The following is an 18,855-nucleotide window of genomic DNA, read 5'->3' on the forward strand; positions in this document are numbered from 1 at the left end:
TTAAGGAAGCAGTTGTACTGGATCATAAGTTGTCTTCAGAGTGTTCTCAGGCCTACGTGATAGTTTGGTTTGGTATAGAGCTCTAGGTCCAGAATCCTTTTTGTTTCCAAAGTTGGAGGCAGCTCTCCATGAGAAACAGAATGTCAGTTACCAGGGATCTCGTGTGATTTTTTCCTCTGCAACTGTTCTGAATTTTTTTTCTTAGCCCTCTGGATATTTCATCAGGAAATGTCTGGGCCTCTGTATTGTTACCCCAGTACTCTTACTTGCACATTAAATGCGAAGGAGTCATTTTCGGTTCTGCCTTTCCCGTTGTTCCTCCTTCACATTATGTCTTTCCGAAAATGTTGAATCTGTTGGATCTGGCTTTCTTATCTCAAATTTTCTCTCATCATTTCAATTTCTTATTTTCTGAGAGACTGCCTCAATTATATATTCCATGTCCCATTTGTTGTCAAGCTTCTTAGTTGAGGATATTTTTTAAAAATTCAACAATCCAGTCTTTAATTTCTAAGTACCCTCAGGTGGCTGTTTCTTAGCAGAACGTTTTCATTTTATGGAAGCAATATCCTGCTTAATTTATTAAAAAATATAAAGCAATACAAAATAATGTGTTTTTTCCTTTATGAGGTGTGTGTTTCTAATGTCTGGACACTGTCTACTTCCTTGGCCAAATGTCAAGCAGAAGCACTTGGAGCCTGCTTCAGCCTAAAATCACGGCAGGTTTAGTAGCTATTGCGAGGTCCGAGACTGCTTTCCTCTGAGGCTTCTGCATTGCAGGCTGGGGCGCCTGGTTGCTGTCGGGTATGAAAGCACAGTCAACCTCTGTGATCGCCAGCTAATCGCGGGGGCCGAGAGCTCACAGCTGCTCTGTGCAGTTGACTAGGGCCGAGCTGACAGCTGTGGCCGGGTTCTCATGACTGACGACAAGCCAAGCACTCATGGCATAGGAGAGCCAGTCACCCCGCACCCAAAGCTAACTGTGGGGTCTGATTCATCCCAGGGCTAAGAGAAGCTCGTCAAATATAGGAATAGCTCTGGCAGGAAGAAGGAGCCAGGGGAAGTGGGTTTACAGCAAAGGAACCAGCTCTCTCAACTGGCTGTAAAGGACTTTTTCTGGAAGTGGAATTTAGGGAATTTCCCTGGTAAGAGTTTGAAAGAGATTCTCTGGCTCTCTCAGGATCCTTTCCAGGCCTAAGAATCCAATTCTGATCAGTAGGTTGGGGCCCTTTGTTTGCATGTTAAATGTCCTGCCATTTTAAACCACTGTTAGCCCCAAAAGAATCCTGTATGACAACCTACCCCCAAGGATTGTTCTTCCCTCTGCTTAGAACATTGTCCCCTGCCAGGTTTTCAGCTGTAGCCTCCGAGGGGGTCTCCTGCGTCCACTCTCACTCTCCATTCCATTTAGCTTGATTCAACCACAGTGGCTTTTCCCAAATGCAAGTCTGAAGCACTTGTGATCGTCTAAAAACTCTCAGTCTGGCCCCAGCTCCATCTTCCATCACTGCCCCCTCTCAAGCATGAGCTTCCTATGTGGGTTGCACACTCCAGACTGTCACCTGGAGGCCTTCGCAGTGTGTGCCTCTGCCCAGACATTCTGTCCTTGCCCTTTACTGCTAGGACAACTAGACTCATGTTCAAGTCTCAGCTCAGGTGGCCCAGCCCCCAGGAACCTTCCCTGACCCTCAAGACCCAGTCGGCATGCCTTGTCTCATTTAAGGTTCCCCCAAACAGTGCCTGGGGCAAGGATCAAGTGTTTTATTGGGAGGTAATCCAGGGAGGAAGGGGGGAAGTGAGACAGAGAAGGAAAGGAGCCAGGACAAAAGACATGACCAGGAAGGTGGCCACTGTGGCAGTCAGGGCTCAGTCTTGCTGGGACCTCCAGGAGACAGTAGAGAACACAGCTCAGAGGGGAAGGCTAGGCGTTTATCCTCACCTCCCACCATCACTGGCTGAAGGCTGCTCCTTGGGGTGTCACTCCCCAACACATCCAGCCTGTTCCTGCAGAGGCTCCCACATCCAAGGATCGCCTCAGGGATTGCCGGTCCTTGGGGCAATATGTGAATGTGGGCAGGATATGTATGCAGGACGATGTCCCCTGCATTCCCACCCCATGCTCACGTGTACTTGGCTCTTAACACCACTGCCCATCCGCCTGAGGGCAACTTGGGGTCAGGCACATCTTCTTACACCACCACCCCCAATGCCTGGCACATAGTATGCAACAATACTTGCTGACTGAATGCTTGCTGCTTAATGTAGCCCTTGGGGCACTGAAGGTGTAATGGGGAGAACACAGCTATGCCTCCCCAGGGGAAGCTTGGAGGCCCTTCACGACAGCCAGCTCAGACGGAAGGATTCGCCAAAACACCCCACAGGGCCAGCCACTGGCCTGGTGACCGAAGCCCTCTCCGTCCTGCATGTCTGCAGCACCCAGACCTCTCCAGACTAGACTTCTTCTGGTCTCTAACATGGACACCCCATTCACGCATCCCAGAGCCTGGTTCCTGTGGGAATCTGTCAGTTCCTTCCTGCCAGGGCAGCGACAGAAGTTAGCTCAGGGTGGGGGATTTGAGTGGTTTCTATTTTCTTTTTTGTACTTTTCTGTATTCTCAAAATCTTCTAAAACAAATTGTACTGCCTTTATAATTAGACTTTTACTTTGAGATCACTGTAGATTCACACACCCTTATAAGAAACACTAGAGATCCTGTGTCACTCTCCATCCGGTTTGCCTGTTGGTAACCTTTTGCAAAACTATGGTATGATATCACAACCAGAACACTGATAAAAGTCAAGATGTAAAATATTTCCATCACAAGGATGCCTCATGTTGCCCTTGTATATTCATACCCATTTCCCTCCCACCTCACCAGCTCCTAAACCCTGGGCAACCACTACTCTGTTCTCCGTATCTATAATTTTACCATTTGAAGAACATGTAGGGTAACTGGATATCCACATGCAAAATAATGAACCCAGACCCCTAATCTCACACCATATACAAACATTACAAAAATTAACTCAAAATAGATAAAAAATCTAAATATAAGAGTTCAACTATGAATCACTTAAGAGACAACATAGATAAATCTTTGTGAACTTGGATTATGCAATGGTTTCTTAGAAATGACCATATGATCCAGAGAACAAACAACCTTAGAAAATTGATTTCATTGAAATTATACTTTTGTACTTCAAAGGACATCAAGAAAGTGAAAAGGCCCCTGGCCAGTGTGGCTCAGTTGGTTGGAGCATCGTCCTGAGCACCAGAAGGTGGCAGGTTTTGATTCCCCGTCAGGGAACATACCCAGGTTGCAGGTTCAATCCCTGGTCGGGGCACATACAGAAGGCAACTGATTGATGTTTCTCTCTCACACTGATGTTTCCCTCACTCTTTCCCTTCTTCTCTCTCTCTCAAATATATATATATATATACATATATATATATATGTACACACACACACATACCAGGTGAGGAATAATAAAGAAAGTGAAAAGGCAACCCACAGAACAGAAGAAAATATTTTCAAGTGATATATCTAATAAATATCACTATCCAGAATACATACATAACACAAATTCAACAATAAAACAAAGATAGTCCAATTAAAATATATACAATGGGTGTGAATAGACATTTTTCCAAAGAAGATATACAAATGGCCAATAAGCATATGAAAAGATGCTCAACATCATTAGTCATTAGGAAAATGCAAATGGAAACCACAGTGAGATAGCACTTCACACCCACAAAGACGGCTACAATCAAAGCAACAGATAGTAAGTGTTGGAGAGGACTCAGGAGATGCCAAACCTCATGTCTTGCTAACAGGAACATAAATTATACAATGGTGCAGTTTTCCACTGTGGAAAACAGACAGCTCCTCAAAACATTAAACAGAGTTACCGTATGACCCAACATTCCCTGGTACATACCCAAGAGAAATGAAAATATGCTCACATAAAAACTTGTACACAAATGTTCATGGCAGCATTAGTCACCATAGCCAAAAAGCGGAAACAACACCAAAGGTCCACCAACTAATGAATGGATGCACAAGATGTGGTCTCTCCCTATGATGGAATATTATTTAGCCATAAACAGGAATGGAAGCACTGATACCTGCTGCAATGGGGGCAGACGTTGATAACACTAAGTTAAGTGAAAGAAGCCAGATACAAAGACCTACACATTATATTATTACACGTATATGAAATGTGCAGAATAGGAAAAGTCAGAAAGTGGGTTAGTGGTTTCCAGGGGCTGGGAAGAAGAGAAGGAGGAGTGAGCGATTGCTTGGTAGATACAGGGTTTCTTTTAGGGGTGGTGGAAAGGGTCTAGAATTAGATTGTGAAAAATATACTGAAAACCACTGAATCATATACTTTAAAAAGGTACATTTTAGCCCTGGCTGGTGTGGCTCAGTTGTTTGGAGCACCGTCCCATGCACCAAAGGGTCGTGGGTTCGATTCCCAGTGAGGGCACATACCTAGGTTGCAGGTTCAATCCCTGGTTGGGGCGCATATAGGAGGCAACCGATCAATGTTTCTCTCTCACATCGATGTCTCTCTCTCCCTCTCCCTTCCTCTCTCTCTCAAATGAATAAAATAAATAAATAATAATAAAAAGGTATATTTTATGGTATGTGAATGGTATCTCAGTTTTTAAAATTCCATTCACATACAATTTTATGCTATTTAAAGTGAGACCCACTTGACACAGATGCTAAAACCATCCCAGGTCCTTTGTCCAGAGGTTCTGCTATCCTCGGCAGAGAGAAGCTTGGAAATGGCCCCCATCCCACAGGGACAGAGACAGACAGAACAAGTCATTCCTTCAGGAAAGAGAATCATTATCAATAAAAAAGTTGGCCACTTTAGAGTTTCACAAATAATATTTATTGACTACATTTATAAAAGAATCTCACCCGCATTCATAGCAACTCTGTACAACCAAGAATCCCCCCATGATAAATAACTTGGATTTAACCTCGGGTGTGAATTATGTGATCTGAGAAAACAGTGGCTATCACAGACTCCTCCTGATTTGACTTTCATTAAAGACCTTGATTATGATTGACATTTTTGTTGATGTTCTTGATACTAGGTGAAGATTCCAACTTCAAACACCCCAAAAATGGCTGGAAAGCAAAGAGAAAGGCATTTACTAGGAACTGTCCCCCAGCTGAATCCACACTGCCCTTGCAGGACCTGTCAGGAAGCCTCCATGGGAGGAGAGTGGAGGGTGCCCCACAGTGGAGGGGGATGTCATCCAGGTCCCCAGTGCACTTAGTCCTAAGGAGCCCGGGCAGGAGAGGGGTGCAGCGAGGCAACGCCAGGGTGCAGTCTTAGCTGGCTCACTTTTAGCTATGGGACCTCGAACAAGTCACTCAACCCCTCAGAGCCCACTCTCTCCTTCTAGAACAAGGAGGAGAGTCCCAGCTTTGCAGAACTGGAAAAGGGATTGAATGAAATGAAAACTATAGCAGGTCTGATCAAGAAGGCAAAAGCTAGACTTGATCGCTGCTCCTCGGGGCTCCCTGTTGGGAGGGTTTTGAGCTCGCCCGCCCTCCCGGGACCTCCCCAGTCCTAGCAAGTCTCTGCCAGGCCAACTGATGGGTGGCTTGCAGCTTCTCCTCAGATAAGCTGGTTGTATATAGTATAGGGTATCTCACAAGACATCCCACATACACCCCAATTAGGCAGGATATCTCTCCTAAGCAGCTGGTTGGTGCCTGCACCTCTGTCTGAACAGCCTGCCTCAAAGCAAACACCTCCTATCAAAGCATCAGCAGTTTTCCTTCTGACCCACCATGACCATCTACAGAACATTCAAGCTTCTTTCTTTGCTCTTCCCAGAGCAGGCACAGGGGAGTCCAACTAAATTTGACATTGAGTTGGCAAACATAAAAAGAAAGATGAATCTTCATGAAAAGCAAAGGAAAATCTCACAGCGCTGATCTACTCGTGTTTACAAGTCACACCGAGCTGATGAACCCCTACCTTGGCCCCCTTCCTGGGAGCACACGCCCCAAGTGGTTGTGACCCTGGTCACTTGAAAGTGAATGTGCATCACAGGGTTGTTTGTCATCCCAGGGAGTCCGACACTAGGAGGACAGACAAGCAGGACACAAGGGAGAGGGGCTTCCGCTTCTGGCCATGGTAGAGCGCCAAGGACAACGCTAACCTGCCACAGCTAGAAAAATGTGGAAATGACACCTACAACTGTTTTCAGGTACTGGGCACTTTCCAGAACATTCCTCTTACAATTACATGGAGGAGAAATACAATTAAAAAGCAAATAGGCACGGGTGGAGTGGCTCAGCGGTTGAGCATCGACCTAGGATTCAGGAGACTGAGGTTCGATTCCTGGTTGGGGGCTCCATCCCCAGCAGGGGGCGTGCAGGAGGCAGCCGATCAGTGACTCTCTCATCATTGATGTTTCTCTCTCTCTCCCTCTCCTTTCCTCTCTCTAAAATCAATATATTTTTTTAAAAAACAAGTCAATACATGTAAATTAGAATTGCATATATTTACAATTAATATGTATTTGCATATCTCTATTTACACAGATGTGTCTTACATGTATTTACACAGAGGTGTGATGAAAAGAAATTGGGCTGGACAGGGGTAATGGTTGGGGCAGTGGGTGAACTGGGGTGGGTGGAGTTTGGAGGAGGAGGGGGAGGAGGAGGGAGGCTTTTTCAGAGGAGACTAAAGGAAGATGCTGCAGAAGGGAAGGCCCTGCCTTGAACCCCAGGGTCAGTCTGGAGGCTTCCTGGAGGAGGGACTCAGCAGGGTTCTGGGTGAGGAATGTGAGGCCTGGCCGAGGCTGGTGGGGTCCAGACTGGTTAAGGGCTTTTCAACATGGTTGGGGTGAGGCTGGGGGAGAAGCAGCAGGTCCCCACCCTGAAGGTGTGCTCAAACCCCAGAGGGCTGCTGGGAGAGCTCTAAGATCCACTATCAACCCTGGCACAGTGAAAAAAAATTTTTTTTAAATCCTCACCCGATGATATTTTTCCATTGCTATTCCGAGAGAGTGGAAGGGGGAGAGAGAGAGAGAGAAACATTGATGTGAGAGACACATCGACTGGTTGCCTCCCACACGCACCCCAACCACGGGGACTGGGGATCAAGCCTGCAACCAAGGCACGTGCCCTTGGCCGGAACTAAACCTGGGCCAGCACTCAGTCCGCAGGCCAACACTAACCACTGAACTAAATTGGCTAGGGCAGGATGAAAATTTATGGGAACTAGAACTGGTCATCTTTTGAAGGCAGGAAGATTTTAGAACTTAGAGCAGAGAAGAGGCGAAGAAAGAAAGGGGGGGGGCCCAAGGTGCCCCGCTCCCCACCATCAGCACTATCATATCTGCATTGCTCTTCCATTAGCCTGGTTGGAATGAGAAGACACCTGCACTGGGTATGAGAAAGACTCTAGACAATGATAACGCCTGACAGTAATCATGGCCACACCCATTTCTCACCCTTTTGTTGAACTACAACCAAGTTCTCCCACATCCTTGACTCAACTAAACCCCAGCAGCCCCTGGGGGAAGCAGCCCAGGGAGTGAGATGGGTCCAGGACACCTCTGCCCTCACCCCAAGCCTGCTCACCGAATGACAGTGATGGCCCTCAAGAGAGCCTGGAGAAAGGCCAGGAGGCAGAGGCAGAGAGGCAGGAAGGAGGTCTGGGAGCCAGTTCTCTCCGGGGCCAGCTGCCCGTCCTGGTGAAGGGCCTGGAGCTGCAGCCACTTGAGAAGGAGGTGTCTGTTGCAGCAGATCCGCCAGCGGTTGTGCCAGGAGCGTGAGTCCAGGGGGGTTTCTAGGCAGAGAAAGCGAGTCAGGCCCAGCCTGGGTGTGGGGACAGGCCCATCCTAAGTTTGTACACTGCATATCAGACAGCCCTCCAAAGCACAAGGCAGAAAAAAGGGCCCCAGCAAGGCGGGGCACAGCCCTAGGGTATGAACGTTGAGCCAAAATTCATTAAGAGGAAGAGAGTTGTTTATTTATTTCCACAATGATCGTGGGGCCTCCTGGCTGTTTTTTTGAGTCTTTTATCTTTTAGAGCTGCGTGCTGAAACATTTATGGGTGAGAGGATGTGGAATTCAGTTGGGATCTGCTTCACATTAATCTCTTTCTTTTATTTTTTTATTTTTTGAGAGGGGAACAGAATGGGTGAAGCTCAGACGAAACCAGGGTGGTGAGAAGCTGATGACTGGAGCTGAGTGATGGTTTATCTGAACATTTGCAATTCCCCATAATAAAAACTTAACAGCAATCACAACCCCCAGTGGGATTCCAGTGTTCCCATCTCCTTGACCCTCTCCAGCTTTCTTGACACCTACTTTGTAAACAGGACACTCCTGCCTGATAGTACAACTCATGTATTTACTCTACTATTAATACACTACTACTATAAAATGCACATTCTAATTATACTGATATAAAGGTGCACTACTAATATAAAATGTAACAAATATATTTTCCTTTTAAGAATTTCTACTGCAAAAGCATAGAGAAGAAAAGCATATGAGCCCCTCTTAACAAGGAAAATTCAAGATGAGAAATATGGATTTTCTCTTTAAAATAGAAATCAGGCCCGGCAGGGTGTGGCTCAGCGGTTAAGCGTCAACCTAGGATCCAGGCGATCAGGGTTTGATTCCCGGTCAGGGCACATGCCTGGGTTGTGGGCTGCAGCTGATCAATGACTCTCTCATCATTGATGTTTCTATCTCTCTCTCTCCCTCTCCTTTCCTCTCTCTGAAATCAATAAATATATATTTAAAAATAAATAAATAAATAAATAAATAAATAAATAAATAAATAAATAAATAAAATAAAATAAAATAGAAATCAGTCCTAGCTGGTGTTGCTCAGTGGTTAGGGCATCCACCTGCACAACTAAGGGTCATAGGTTCGATTCCTGGCCAAGGGCACATACCTCAGTTGTAGGCTCCATTGCCAGCCCTGGTCGGGATGAGTGCGGGAGGCAACTGATCGGTGTCTCTCTCTCACATCAATGCTTCTCTCTCTCTCCCCCTTCTACTCTCTCTGAAAAGCAATGGAAAAAATATCCTCGGGTGAGGATTCAATATGTGTGTATGTGTGTGTAAATTTCTGAACTATAAAACAATGGCTAGAGTAAAAGTTAATACTGCTTTTTAACAATGTACCAGTCAACACAAATGATTCAACAATAAACTAACTGAGCTTTTACCTTTTCTTAAAGGTGCAGAGTATTATTCAAAGCCAGAAATAACCAGTAAAAATAACCCATAAATGTGTGTGATTATTTGGTTAGAAGAGCAGTTTGTACTACTGTTCTTCTACTGGCGTAGAGTTTTTTAAATAAAGTGATTTTGGCTCTTTTACCTGAAACTAGAGCCAACGTTTTGCTTTCTGTTTTGTTCATTATGCTTCCCCACCATCCACTCCAGTCTCTTTGCAGGGCCCTTACCTACCCTCTTCCCTGCCCTCAAGGTTACCAGTGACTGTCAGCTCAGACACACACCACCCAGCCCCTGTCTTTATCCTAACATGGCTTTTCCATATTTTAGAGAGAGTGGAAGGGAGGGGGAGAGAGAGAGAAACATCGATGTGTGAGAGACACACTGATTGGCTGCCTACCACACGTGCCCTGACCGGGCTGGGGATTGAACCTGCAACCCAGATACGTGCCCTAGAACAGGAATCGAACCCATGACCCTTTGGTGTATGGAGCACTGCCTTAATACTGAGGCTTGCGGGTCAGGGCCAGAGCTTTAGCCTTTTAAATCTGCATTAACGGAGTCCTATTGTATGGGCTACAGAGACCTGCTTTTGCTTTTCTACGTTGCAATGTGTCTGATAGGTCCATTTCATTGTCCCTAACAGCTGCATACTCTAGGTGACAAGTGCCACATTTCAAATACACACCCACTGATATCTATCCTCCCAAAGTATCGCTTCCAATATTTTGCCATGAAAATCACTGCTGCAGACAGGGGTGCATGTGGGGGTGTCTACAGATAATGCCGGCATGTGGGCTTCCTGGATTAAGGGTTATGCACATTATGAAATTTGACAGACACCTCCAAATTGCTCCCCTGGCAAAGGGTCTGTGAATTTACACTCCCCCTCACTGTGTTACTTGTATAATCAGGAAAAAATATGAATCTTTTACAACATGAAGAGGTGGGCGGGTTGGGTAGTGGCCATTCATTTCCCAAGCACTCTCCCACCCAGCTCCTCTGGGGCTCTGAGAGGGCTGCTCAAATCACTAGCCCGTCACAGGACCCCTGGCATCGATCATCCAACCTCTCAGTGTCCGTCCGTTTCCTCCTGTGCTTACAGAGTCCATCAAGGGGTACTCATTTCCCGGAGTCTGGCTACGGCATGCCAAGGGAAAGACGTGGTACAAGCCCACAAAACACGTCCACTCCCTCACTCACAGGCAATGCGGAGAAAGCAGGCACATCAGCCATCAGAACCAGAAAGGGACTTGAAGAGCAGGTCCAACCCACTCATTTTAGAGACAATGAATGTAATGGTCAGGGTGCAGATGCCACCTCCCTGTACAGTATGACATGAGTGCATAACTGAATATAGATACTGGGTCACAAATGTATAAATATAGGAGTATATTTTGTCATGAATATACATTGCATCATAAAAATATGAATATATATATACTATGTCATGAATCTACAAATGCATACACACTAGTTCACAAACACGGATGTATGAAGACACTGTGTAATGAGTATATGCATAAATATGGTGTCACGAGCATAGGATGTGTCATGAATATACAATGTAGGAATGTGTACTATGTCATGAACATACAAATAAATACACTATCATAATTATATGTATATACAACACACACACTATGTCATGAATTATAGACGATTAGAGCTTTAAAAAAACACTTTAAATACCATCTAATTCCAGGTTGCAAACTGGTTTCATCTTAAAAACCAATGCTGATAGATTGGTAGAGTCTGAGACTTCCCTGCGTTCATAGGGAAAAGACAGTGGGTGATTAGTGATGCCTGACAATAGCAGGGGTAGGAGAAGTGCTATGTATGCCAGTCAGTGGACTTCTTTGTGTTACAGGCATCTGGGATGAGAGAAGTCTCCCCATCCCCATCACAATGGTCATGAGACCTCCCTGCCTTCCTGGGGAAGACTTACCTTTGATGCCTTTAAAATTCCGCTGCCTTTTTACCACCTAAAAGAAAAGCATGTAGGCAAATGTGTCCACCCCGGTGATCCATAGGTGGGGGCTAGGGGAGGTCTGAAAACCACTAAAAGGGCCATGGCCAGGGCAAAATGCCAGCCCTGGTCTCCTTTTAAAAGGACTCTGGGTCTTAATTCTGGGGACAGTTTATTCCTTGATGATGGAAAACCAGCAAACTGGAATGTGGGTGAAGGCAGGAGAAAGCCTCTAATACCACCCAGGACACGCATGAGAGAAAGGGTGTGGGGGGCTGAGGAGGGCTGGACCTGGCCAACCTGCAGTCACTGTCTTGTAATCCAGAGCTCTGGAGGAGGCAAACAAAGCAAAGTGCCGGGACAGAAACTCAGGACAGCAATGGTCCTTCCCTGACACCCTCCTTCCCACTACCACCTTTCATGACTGCCAGGGCTGGGGCTACAAGCACAGGAGCTCAGACAGGCTGAGAAAGCTGGAAGGGGGTGTGAGAGGAGGTGGTGGAAAAGAGGAGGCAAGATGGTGTGCAAGCAAGAGAGGTGGTGAAGAGGGGACCAAGGAGGAGCAGGAGGTGGGAAAGGAGAAGATGGCAGGAGAAAGGAAGGCAGCAGAGGCAGGCACCCTCTTCAGACAGCAGTGTACCCTCTTCCTCACCAGGACACATGGCCCGGCCGCATCCACACACCGCCTCTGTGCTCCTTTGCCATGGTTTCCACAGGACCCCTCCCCACAGGACATGAGTGGAGGACAATGTGGGGAAAGAACCTAGCACCTTCCCCCTCATCTCTGGGTCCCTTCCAAGGCGCGCCCTCACTCTCAGGCCTCACTGCTGTGAGAGCCTCCCTCTTACCTTCTTGTAAGATCTCAGGACCCGGGGCACCCAGTAGGGCATCACAGCCTGATCCCTAGGCACCGGGAGGCGGCCCCCAAAGTGGCGACCTAGGCAGGGGCACGCCTTGGTGGCTTTGGGGATATCAACCTGGGCCATCTTTTGGATCTAACAGAGAGGAAGGGGAAAGAAGGTTCAAAGGGGGATGAAGCTGTGCCCCAGACAAACTAAACCTCAAGGACAAATCCTGGTGAGCTCCCCTCTACATCCCTCCCACAAGCACATACCAACCCCCCAGCTAAGGGAGCAGGTCTCCCCTTCACGACATTCTGGGGCAGGAGGCACCAGCACCTCCATGATGTCCCTGCCCTCACTACCCACCCAGGCGCCTGATCTCTAATCCTAACCCTGGATCCTAATGTTTGACCATAATACATAGTCTAAAGTTGGCCAGTGCTAAGATGGCAGGAGAAATGGTGGGAAGAGGGCAGCAGAGACAGGAACCCTCTTCAGAGAGCAGTATACCCCCTTCCCCACCAGGACACATGGCCTGACCCCAACCACACACCGCTCCTGCGCTCCTTTGCCATGGCTTCCCCTCCCCACAGGACACCAGAGGAGAACCATGTGGGGAAAGAACCCATCACCTTCCCCCTCATCTCAGGGTCCCTCTGAAGGCCCTCCCTCCCTCTCAGGCCTCACTGCTGTGAGAGCCTCCCTCTTACCTTCTTGTAAGATCTCAGGACCCGGGGCACCCAGTAGGGCATCACAGCCTGATCCCTAGGCACCGGGAGGCGGCCCCCAAAGCGGTGACCTGAGCAGGGGCATGCCTTGGTGGCTTTGGGGATATCAACCCAGACCTTCTTTTGGATCTAACAGAGAGGAAGGGGAAAGAAGGTTCGAACGCCAATGGAGCTGTGCCGCAGATAAACATAACCTCAGAGACAGAGCCTGGTGAGCTCCTCTCTACGTCCCTCCCACAAGCACGTACCAACCCCCCAGCTATGGGAGCAGGTCTCCTCTTCATGACATTTCTGGGATGGGAGGCACCAGCACCTCCATGGTGCCCCTGCCCTCACTATCCACCACTTGCACCTCTGCAGTCCAAGTGGCACGTGGTGCAGGGGAAGGACACATAGGTTGGAGCCAAGAGACCTGGCTCTGTCCTGAGTCTGGTGGCCTCTAGGAACAACCCTTGGGCACAACATTCAGCCGTCTAAGCCTCAACATTCTCATTCATACAGAGGGCTCTGCAAGCATTTTGACATTGATCAGAGTCTAAAATGACAGTCTTTGATCCAGAAATCCACTCCTGGGACTGTATCCCAGGAGGACTCATGTGCATTTGCAAAATGTGTGCACAGAACACTCGCTGCAGCATTGGCTAACCAATAAGGAACAAAAAATGAGGAGACAAGGGGACAGGAGGAAATGGGGTGGCATTTGGCAACAAGGGGACAGGAGGAAATGGGGTGGCATTTGGCAACAAGGTGGTCCCGTCTGTCAAGACATAATGTTAAGTGGGAAATGCAGCACTGTAAGCACAGCATGTTACCATTTGCATTTTTTTAAAGAATATATGTATAATAGTGCTTGAATATGAATTGCGGTGGGTCACATCCAATTCCTCACCCCTTCCTGCAGCCTCCTCCTTTGCTATGTGACTCTGCAGTTCCTTCCAGCAGGAACAGGGTAGACCCTACCCCTCAACTTTGGTTAGACCAGGCACGGGTTTGGCCAGCACAATGAGGAAGGGACAGCAGCCAGATCTGGACCTGGGCCAAAGGGTCCTCATGGTTTTCCAGCTGCTTTTGCTCCTTTGTCATTGCCACAAAGAAAAACAATGCCTGAGCAAGCCTACCAGCCTCAAGATCATGGACACAGGGGCCCCTCTCAGACGCATAAGTAATAATACTGACTGCTGCTTCAAGCCAGGAGTTTGGGTGACTTTTTAAACATCACTAGTGAAAGAATTTGTTAGCATAGGCCACTAGATATTAATAAAGCGAGCAAGACAAAGGGAACCAGACATTATTACGCATAATCAACTAGGGAGCATAGGCTTGCTTCCCTAAGAAGTTACAGCTTCACACACTCCCCAGGGAACCACCAGTCTACCCACATGCCCAAGAAAAATGAGGCATGTTCATATAATACAAAGACTTGTACACAAATGTTCATAGCAGCTTTATTTATAATAGACAAAACTTCTGAAAGTGACCCAAATGTCCTTCATTGGACAAATGGATAAACTGTAGTCTATTCATATAATGGAAATACTGCTCAGCAATAAAAAGGAATGAACTATTATATACATATAACCACATGGATGAATCTCAAAAATAACTGTCCTGAGTGAAAGCCAAACCAAAAAAAGTATATACTATATGATTCCATTTGTAGAAAATTCAAGAAAATGTGAACTAATCTATAGCAACAGAAACAGGATAGTGGTTGCCTGGTGACAATGGCAGGCCAGGGAGAGTTAGATGGGAGTTACAAAGGGGCATAAGGAAACTCTTTAGGGTTGTGTATATGTACATTATCCCAATTGCAGCGGTGTATACATATGTTAAGACTTAGCAAACTGTACACTTTACATATGTGCAGTTTATCATATGTCAGTCATAACCCCATAAATCTGTTTTTTTAAAAACATAATCTCTCATAAATTTTGAAATATCATTCATATAATTCTGATTGTATGAATCAGAACTTAGGACTCTGAGGGGGTGACCGGTCCCCTGAAGTTCACCCTGGACCCAGATGAAGAACCCCAGGTTCAAGTCACCTACCTGCTTTCGGGGTCTCAGGGACAGAGGGACCCAGTAAGGTAGAGCTGCCTCAGCCCTGGGCACCGGTAGGTGGCCCCCAAATCTGGACTGGTACTCAGAGCAGATGGGCTCTCGGTGAACAGCACTGGGGACAGGACTCATCTGATCAAGAGCCAGAAAAGACAATTGAATGTGATGCTGCATTTGTAAAGTGAGCCAAGGAACTCTCTGGAAGAGTACATCAGTGCTCAGAGAGAGCCAGGGTTGAGGCAGGGTATCCAAGGGCAAGGACAGGGCCTCGTCTCCTACTGCAGCTCAGAAAGACGCAGGCTACCAGGGCTTGCCCTCAAAACTCATTTAGCAGGGTACCGCCAGAGCCTGCAGAACAGGTGTGCTGGGACTGGTGACCACTTACTGACACATTACCACGGGCAAGTCTCAAGTTCTGGCTCTGAAAATGGGGAAGTACAACCAACTCTAGTGGAGAGATGATTGCTCTTTTTGTGGTTATGTGTCAATCTGCAGACAGTGCTTTCCATCTGCAGAGGCTTCCACATCCACCCTATGTGATCCTGCCTACACCCACAGGCAGGAAGGAGAGGGGAAGTCATCCTCTCCAGGGACAGATGAAGGAGCTGATGCCCAGAGCAGATACGTAAGAGAGAAGCGTTGGTTCTCCCAGGCCTCGTGAATCCCTGTCTCAAAGTGTCATGAGGAACTGAGGGCTAGGGATAGGCAGTGGGTGACACTACACAGAGATTTGTGGGGCTCGGTGATGGCCCCTGCAACCATGAACTGCCGTGCATGACATCCTCTCGTGAGATGCTGCTTCTGAAACCACGTTCTCTGCTCTCCCCACCCACAGGGGTGTGTCGGGGTTGGGGTAAAGTAGCTGAGGATTTGCTTTCCTTACCAAAAGATCTGTGAGGCACACTTCTTTCCCAAAGGTTTGAAATGTCTTCCTAGAAAAAAAGAATAGGAAGGCTTAGAAAGCTCTGAGCTTTGTGTAAATTGGATGCAGGAGTGCTAGGGTGAAGGCCTGGGCCAGCCTTCTTAGAACTGGCTCATATCCTTAAACCCCAGGGGTGGAAGGGGTCATCATTCTAAGCCTAAGAAGGGGTAGCGGGTGATAACAAAAGGTGTGTGTGGGCTCCTGTGCTAATGTCCGGGGGTTCCCGGATGTTGGATTTTTGCGGAATCCTGCACTGCTGAACCTACTTGCTCAGGCACGCTCCAGCTAAATTGCTGCGAGGCCCTTTGGGGAGACAGGAACATCCCAACCTGGTGAGAACTTTCCAAGACGTGGAGCTGACAAACACACCTATGATGCTTTATCAGCCACCCCCAAGCTTACTTAGAATACTGAAGGGAAACATTGTCAAAACTGCACGTTTAAATGAATTCCTTCCAGCATGAAAACCTGGGTACTTTGTCTCTGGGATGACTCTGTTCCTCTCCCTCATCCCCCGGCCCCCCCAGTAAACTGTAGAATGTTGGCCACAGGCAATCTCCAGTGGGCACCAACGGGATGTGTCAAAAGTGCTTTGTAATAGGAAAACGTTTTTGGGTTTCGCTATTACCGTCATTACTGCTATTTTATTACAGCAATAACATGAAAACCGTAGTAAGCGTGATACCAGTGTTTTGCATTTCATTATCATCAATAATTATCACTGCCATTTTATTACAATAGCTTCAGGTCACTGAGAGCAGCTCATCCAGCTAATACTTGAAAACACAGAGGCTGTGGGGCGGTGCCCTGCACAGGACCCAAGCAGCCGGCTGGTGATGACAGCACCGCTGTTTCCTGGGGGTGGGGGGTGGGGGCACAACCAACCATCTCAGCTCATGTAGTTCAAATGGGCTGGCACCCCCGGCTCCCCAGGCCGGAAAGTTTGGCCCAGCTCGTCGGAGGCGAGCCGGCACACAGCAAGGCAAAGCTGAAACGAAGACAAACGGTGCCTGACCACAGCTCTTGAACACCTGGGTACATCTGTGCCTGAAGACCTGCCCCTGACATTCTCAGTGAAACAACCAATCGCCCTTTTGTGCTTACTTTTCGTGCTCAGGTGTGGCCTCTGTCCTGCCTATGTGATACAAGCTACTGCTGGGACAGGGACGCTGGGACGCACTTGCCAGTCCACGGGCACTCGGGGTGTGAGTGCGCCCTAACAGGCCCAACGGACCAGCCGGGGCTCCCGGAAGTGCCCGCCGCGGCTCAGACGCGGTCGTGCAGGACGCGATGCTCATGGCGATGCGGTGACGAAAGCGGAAGCTAAACCACCAGTCACTTCTGCGGCCGCACAGCACAGTCTCGCACAGGCACACTCGGAAAGGCGCCGCCCGCAGGCCGGGGATGCCAGGTCCCTCTTCCGCCCGCCGGCGCTCGGAGACCCGCCCTTCCGGCGGCTCGGCCCCTCCGCGGCCCGCTCAGTCGCGCTGATTGGCGCATCCCCAGCCAATAAACAGCTATCTTCTAGGCATGTGCGCTTAGTAGGCGGCTGATTGGTTCTTGGTGGAACTGACCTTGGGGTTGGCGCGTCAGAGAATCAGCTGGGCTGGGTGGTCCCGGGATGGAGGGGCGGTCACGCCAGAGCTCTTGTCATTGGTCGTCCCGCCCTGCGGCCTCGCCCGTGGGCGTCAGCCCGGGAGTGCCCACTGACGGTTTCCAGCTGGTAGGCTGCGGAGTGCCCTTGTCGAGAGGCGGGGAGGGAGGTGTCTGTCCCCTGGAAGGAGAGGAGGAGGTGCGGGCCGCGGCCTTGCAGGGGCGCGCGGACGCGGGCCAGGGCCTGGTTTCGGGGAGCAGCCACGAAGCGTCTCGGCGTGAGTTTATCACACGCAGGACTTGGCATATATTTGTATTTAAAGTTATTCGTTGTTGTTCTGAAATTCAGTTTTAACTGCACCCCGCATTTCACTTGCTGAATCTTACAACCCTACTGATGGGCACAAATTGTGGCTTTTAGAGAAATGTTGTATTTCTTGAGCAACCTGGGGTTTCAAAGGCCGTGGAATTCAAAAGGGCCGTCACCCCGAGGGTCCCGCTGCTGTTTCGAACCCTCTGGCCTCTTCCTCTGTGCCTTGGCCTCTCCTCCCTCCGCCCTCGCTCCCCTGCACATGGGCGAGCTCTGGGCAGCTGCTAAACTGAAAACAGGATTATGTCTTCACGTTTTCGTAAAACCAAATGCTTTCTGCCTCTGTATGTTCCTTTATCAGAAACTTAAATTTGTATTTTTTGGAAATGAGTTTTTACCCACTTTTCAGTATTTTCATGCCGACTTTAATACTCTCAATATCAATATTTGCCCGAACCAGCATAAAAGGAACGATAGCCCTGAAGGGAAACACCCGAATGTGCTGCACTCTAACCAGGGAGCTCTTGGCTCCCTTATTTGACTCTTAAGGTCGTGACCTATGAGCAGGACTGAGCTTTCAGGCCAGCACACACATGCATGCTCCCCTGGCCAGCACCCCTGCTGATTGGGCAGTGCCCCTACCGTATCAGCTGCTAAGTATCTCAAACATGACCCCGTGTATCTGGTGTTTATAAATGTCATCACTGGTCTCTTAATAGCTAATGACAAAACTACCCAGGAATCTCATCACTAGCCTAGCATTTTATTTACAGCTGGCTGTCTTGTTTCTGCCCAGCTTGGAGTGCTCTTGGCTCCTCTGCTATTTCCCTTCTCCTAAGCCCACTGGAACATGGCTGTAGCATAGAGGACAGGCTCATGCCCCTCAGAAGCTCTGGCCCTTACCACTTAGGGTCTTGCCCTTTCATGTTAAGAATAGCTCATCACTGTCCCCACCCCACCAGGAATGGCTAAAATTAAAAGGACTGAGGATACCAAGTTTTTGAGGATGTGGGATGTGGAGCCCCCCATACATTGCTCATGAAATAGGTACAACCATGTTGGCAAACTGTTTGGCAGTATTACAAAACCTAAACATGAATACTTGATGACCAAGCAGTTCCTTGCCCAGGTATACACCCAAGAGAAATGAGAGCTTATGCCCACCAGAAGACATGGGCAGAAACATCCATAGTG

At 48.2% G+C, this 18,855-nt stretch overlaps 1 protein-coding gene across 1 annotated transcript in view; it reads right to left on the reverse strand.

Moving 5' to 3' along the window:
- The window catches only part of LOC308548212 (uncharacterized protein C16orf95 homolog), a 23,946-nt gene extending 6,783 nt beyond the window's left edge, over positions 1-17,163 (reverse strand). The window contains exons 1-7 of the mRNA XM_081119385.1: positions 16,863-17,163; positions 15,720-15,768; positions 14,828-14,968; positions 12,758-12,904; positions 12,054-12,200; positions 11,185-11,221; positions 7,623-7,830 (exon numbers count right to left, since the gene is read on the reverse strand). Coding sequence (XP_080975511.1) covers positions 7,623-7,830; positions 11,185-11,221; positions 12,054-12,200; positions 12,758-12,904; positions 14,828-14,968; positions 15,720-15,768; positions 16,863-17,056 — 923 coding nt within the window. The 5' untranslated portion in view covers positions 17,057-17,163. The remainder of the gene's footprint in view (positions 1-7,622; positions 7,831-11,184; positions 11,222-12,053; positions 12,201-12,757; positions 12,905-14,827; positions 14,969-15,719; positions 15,769-16,862) is intronic.
- Positions 17,164-18,855: the final 1,692 nt, after the last annotated feature.

The sequence above is a fragment of the Miniopterus schreibersii genome (genome assembly GCF_964146895.1).
Source record: "Miniopterus schreibersii genome assembly, chromosome: 18".
Lineage (NCBI taxonomy): Eukaryota > Metazoa > Chordata > Mammalia > Chiroptera > Miniopteridae > Miniopterus > Miniopterus schreibersii.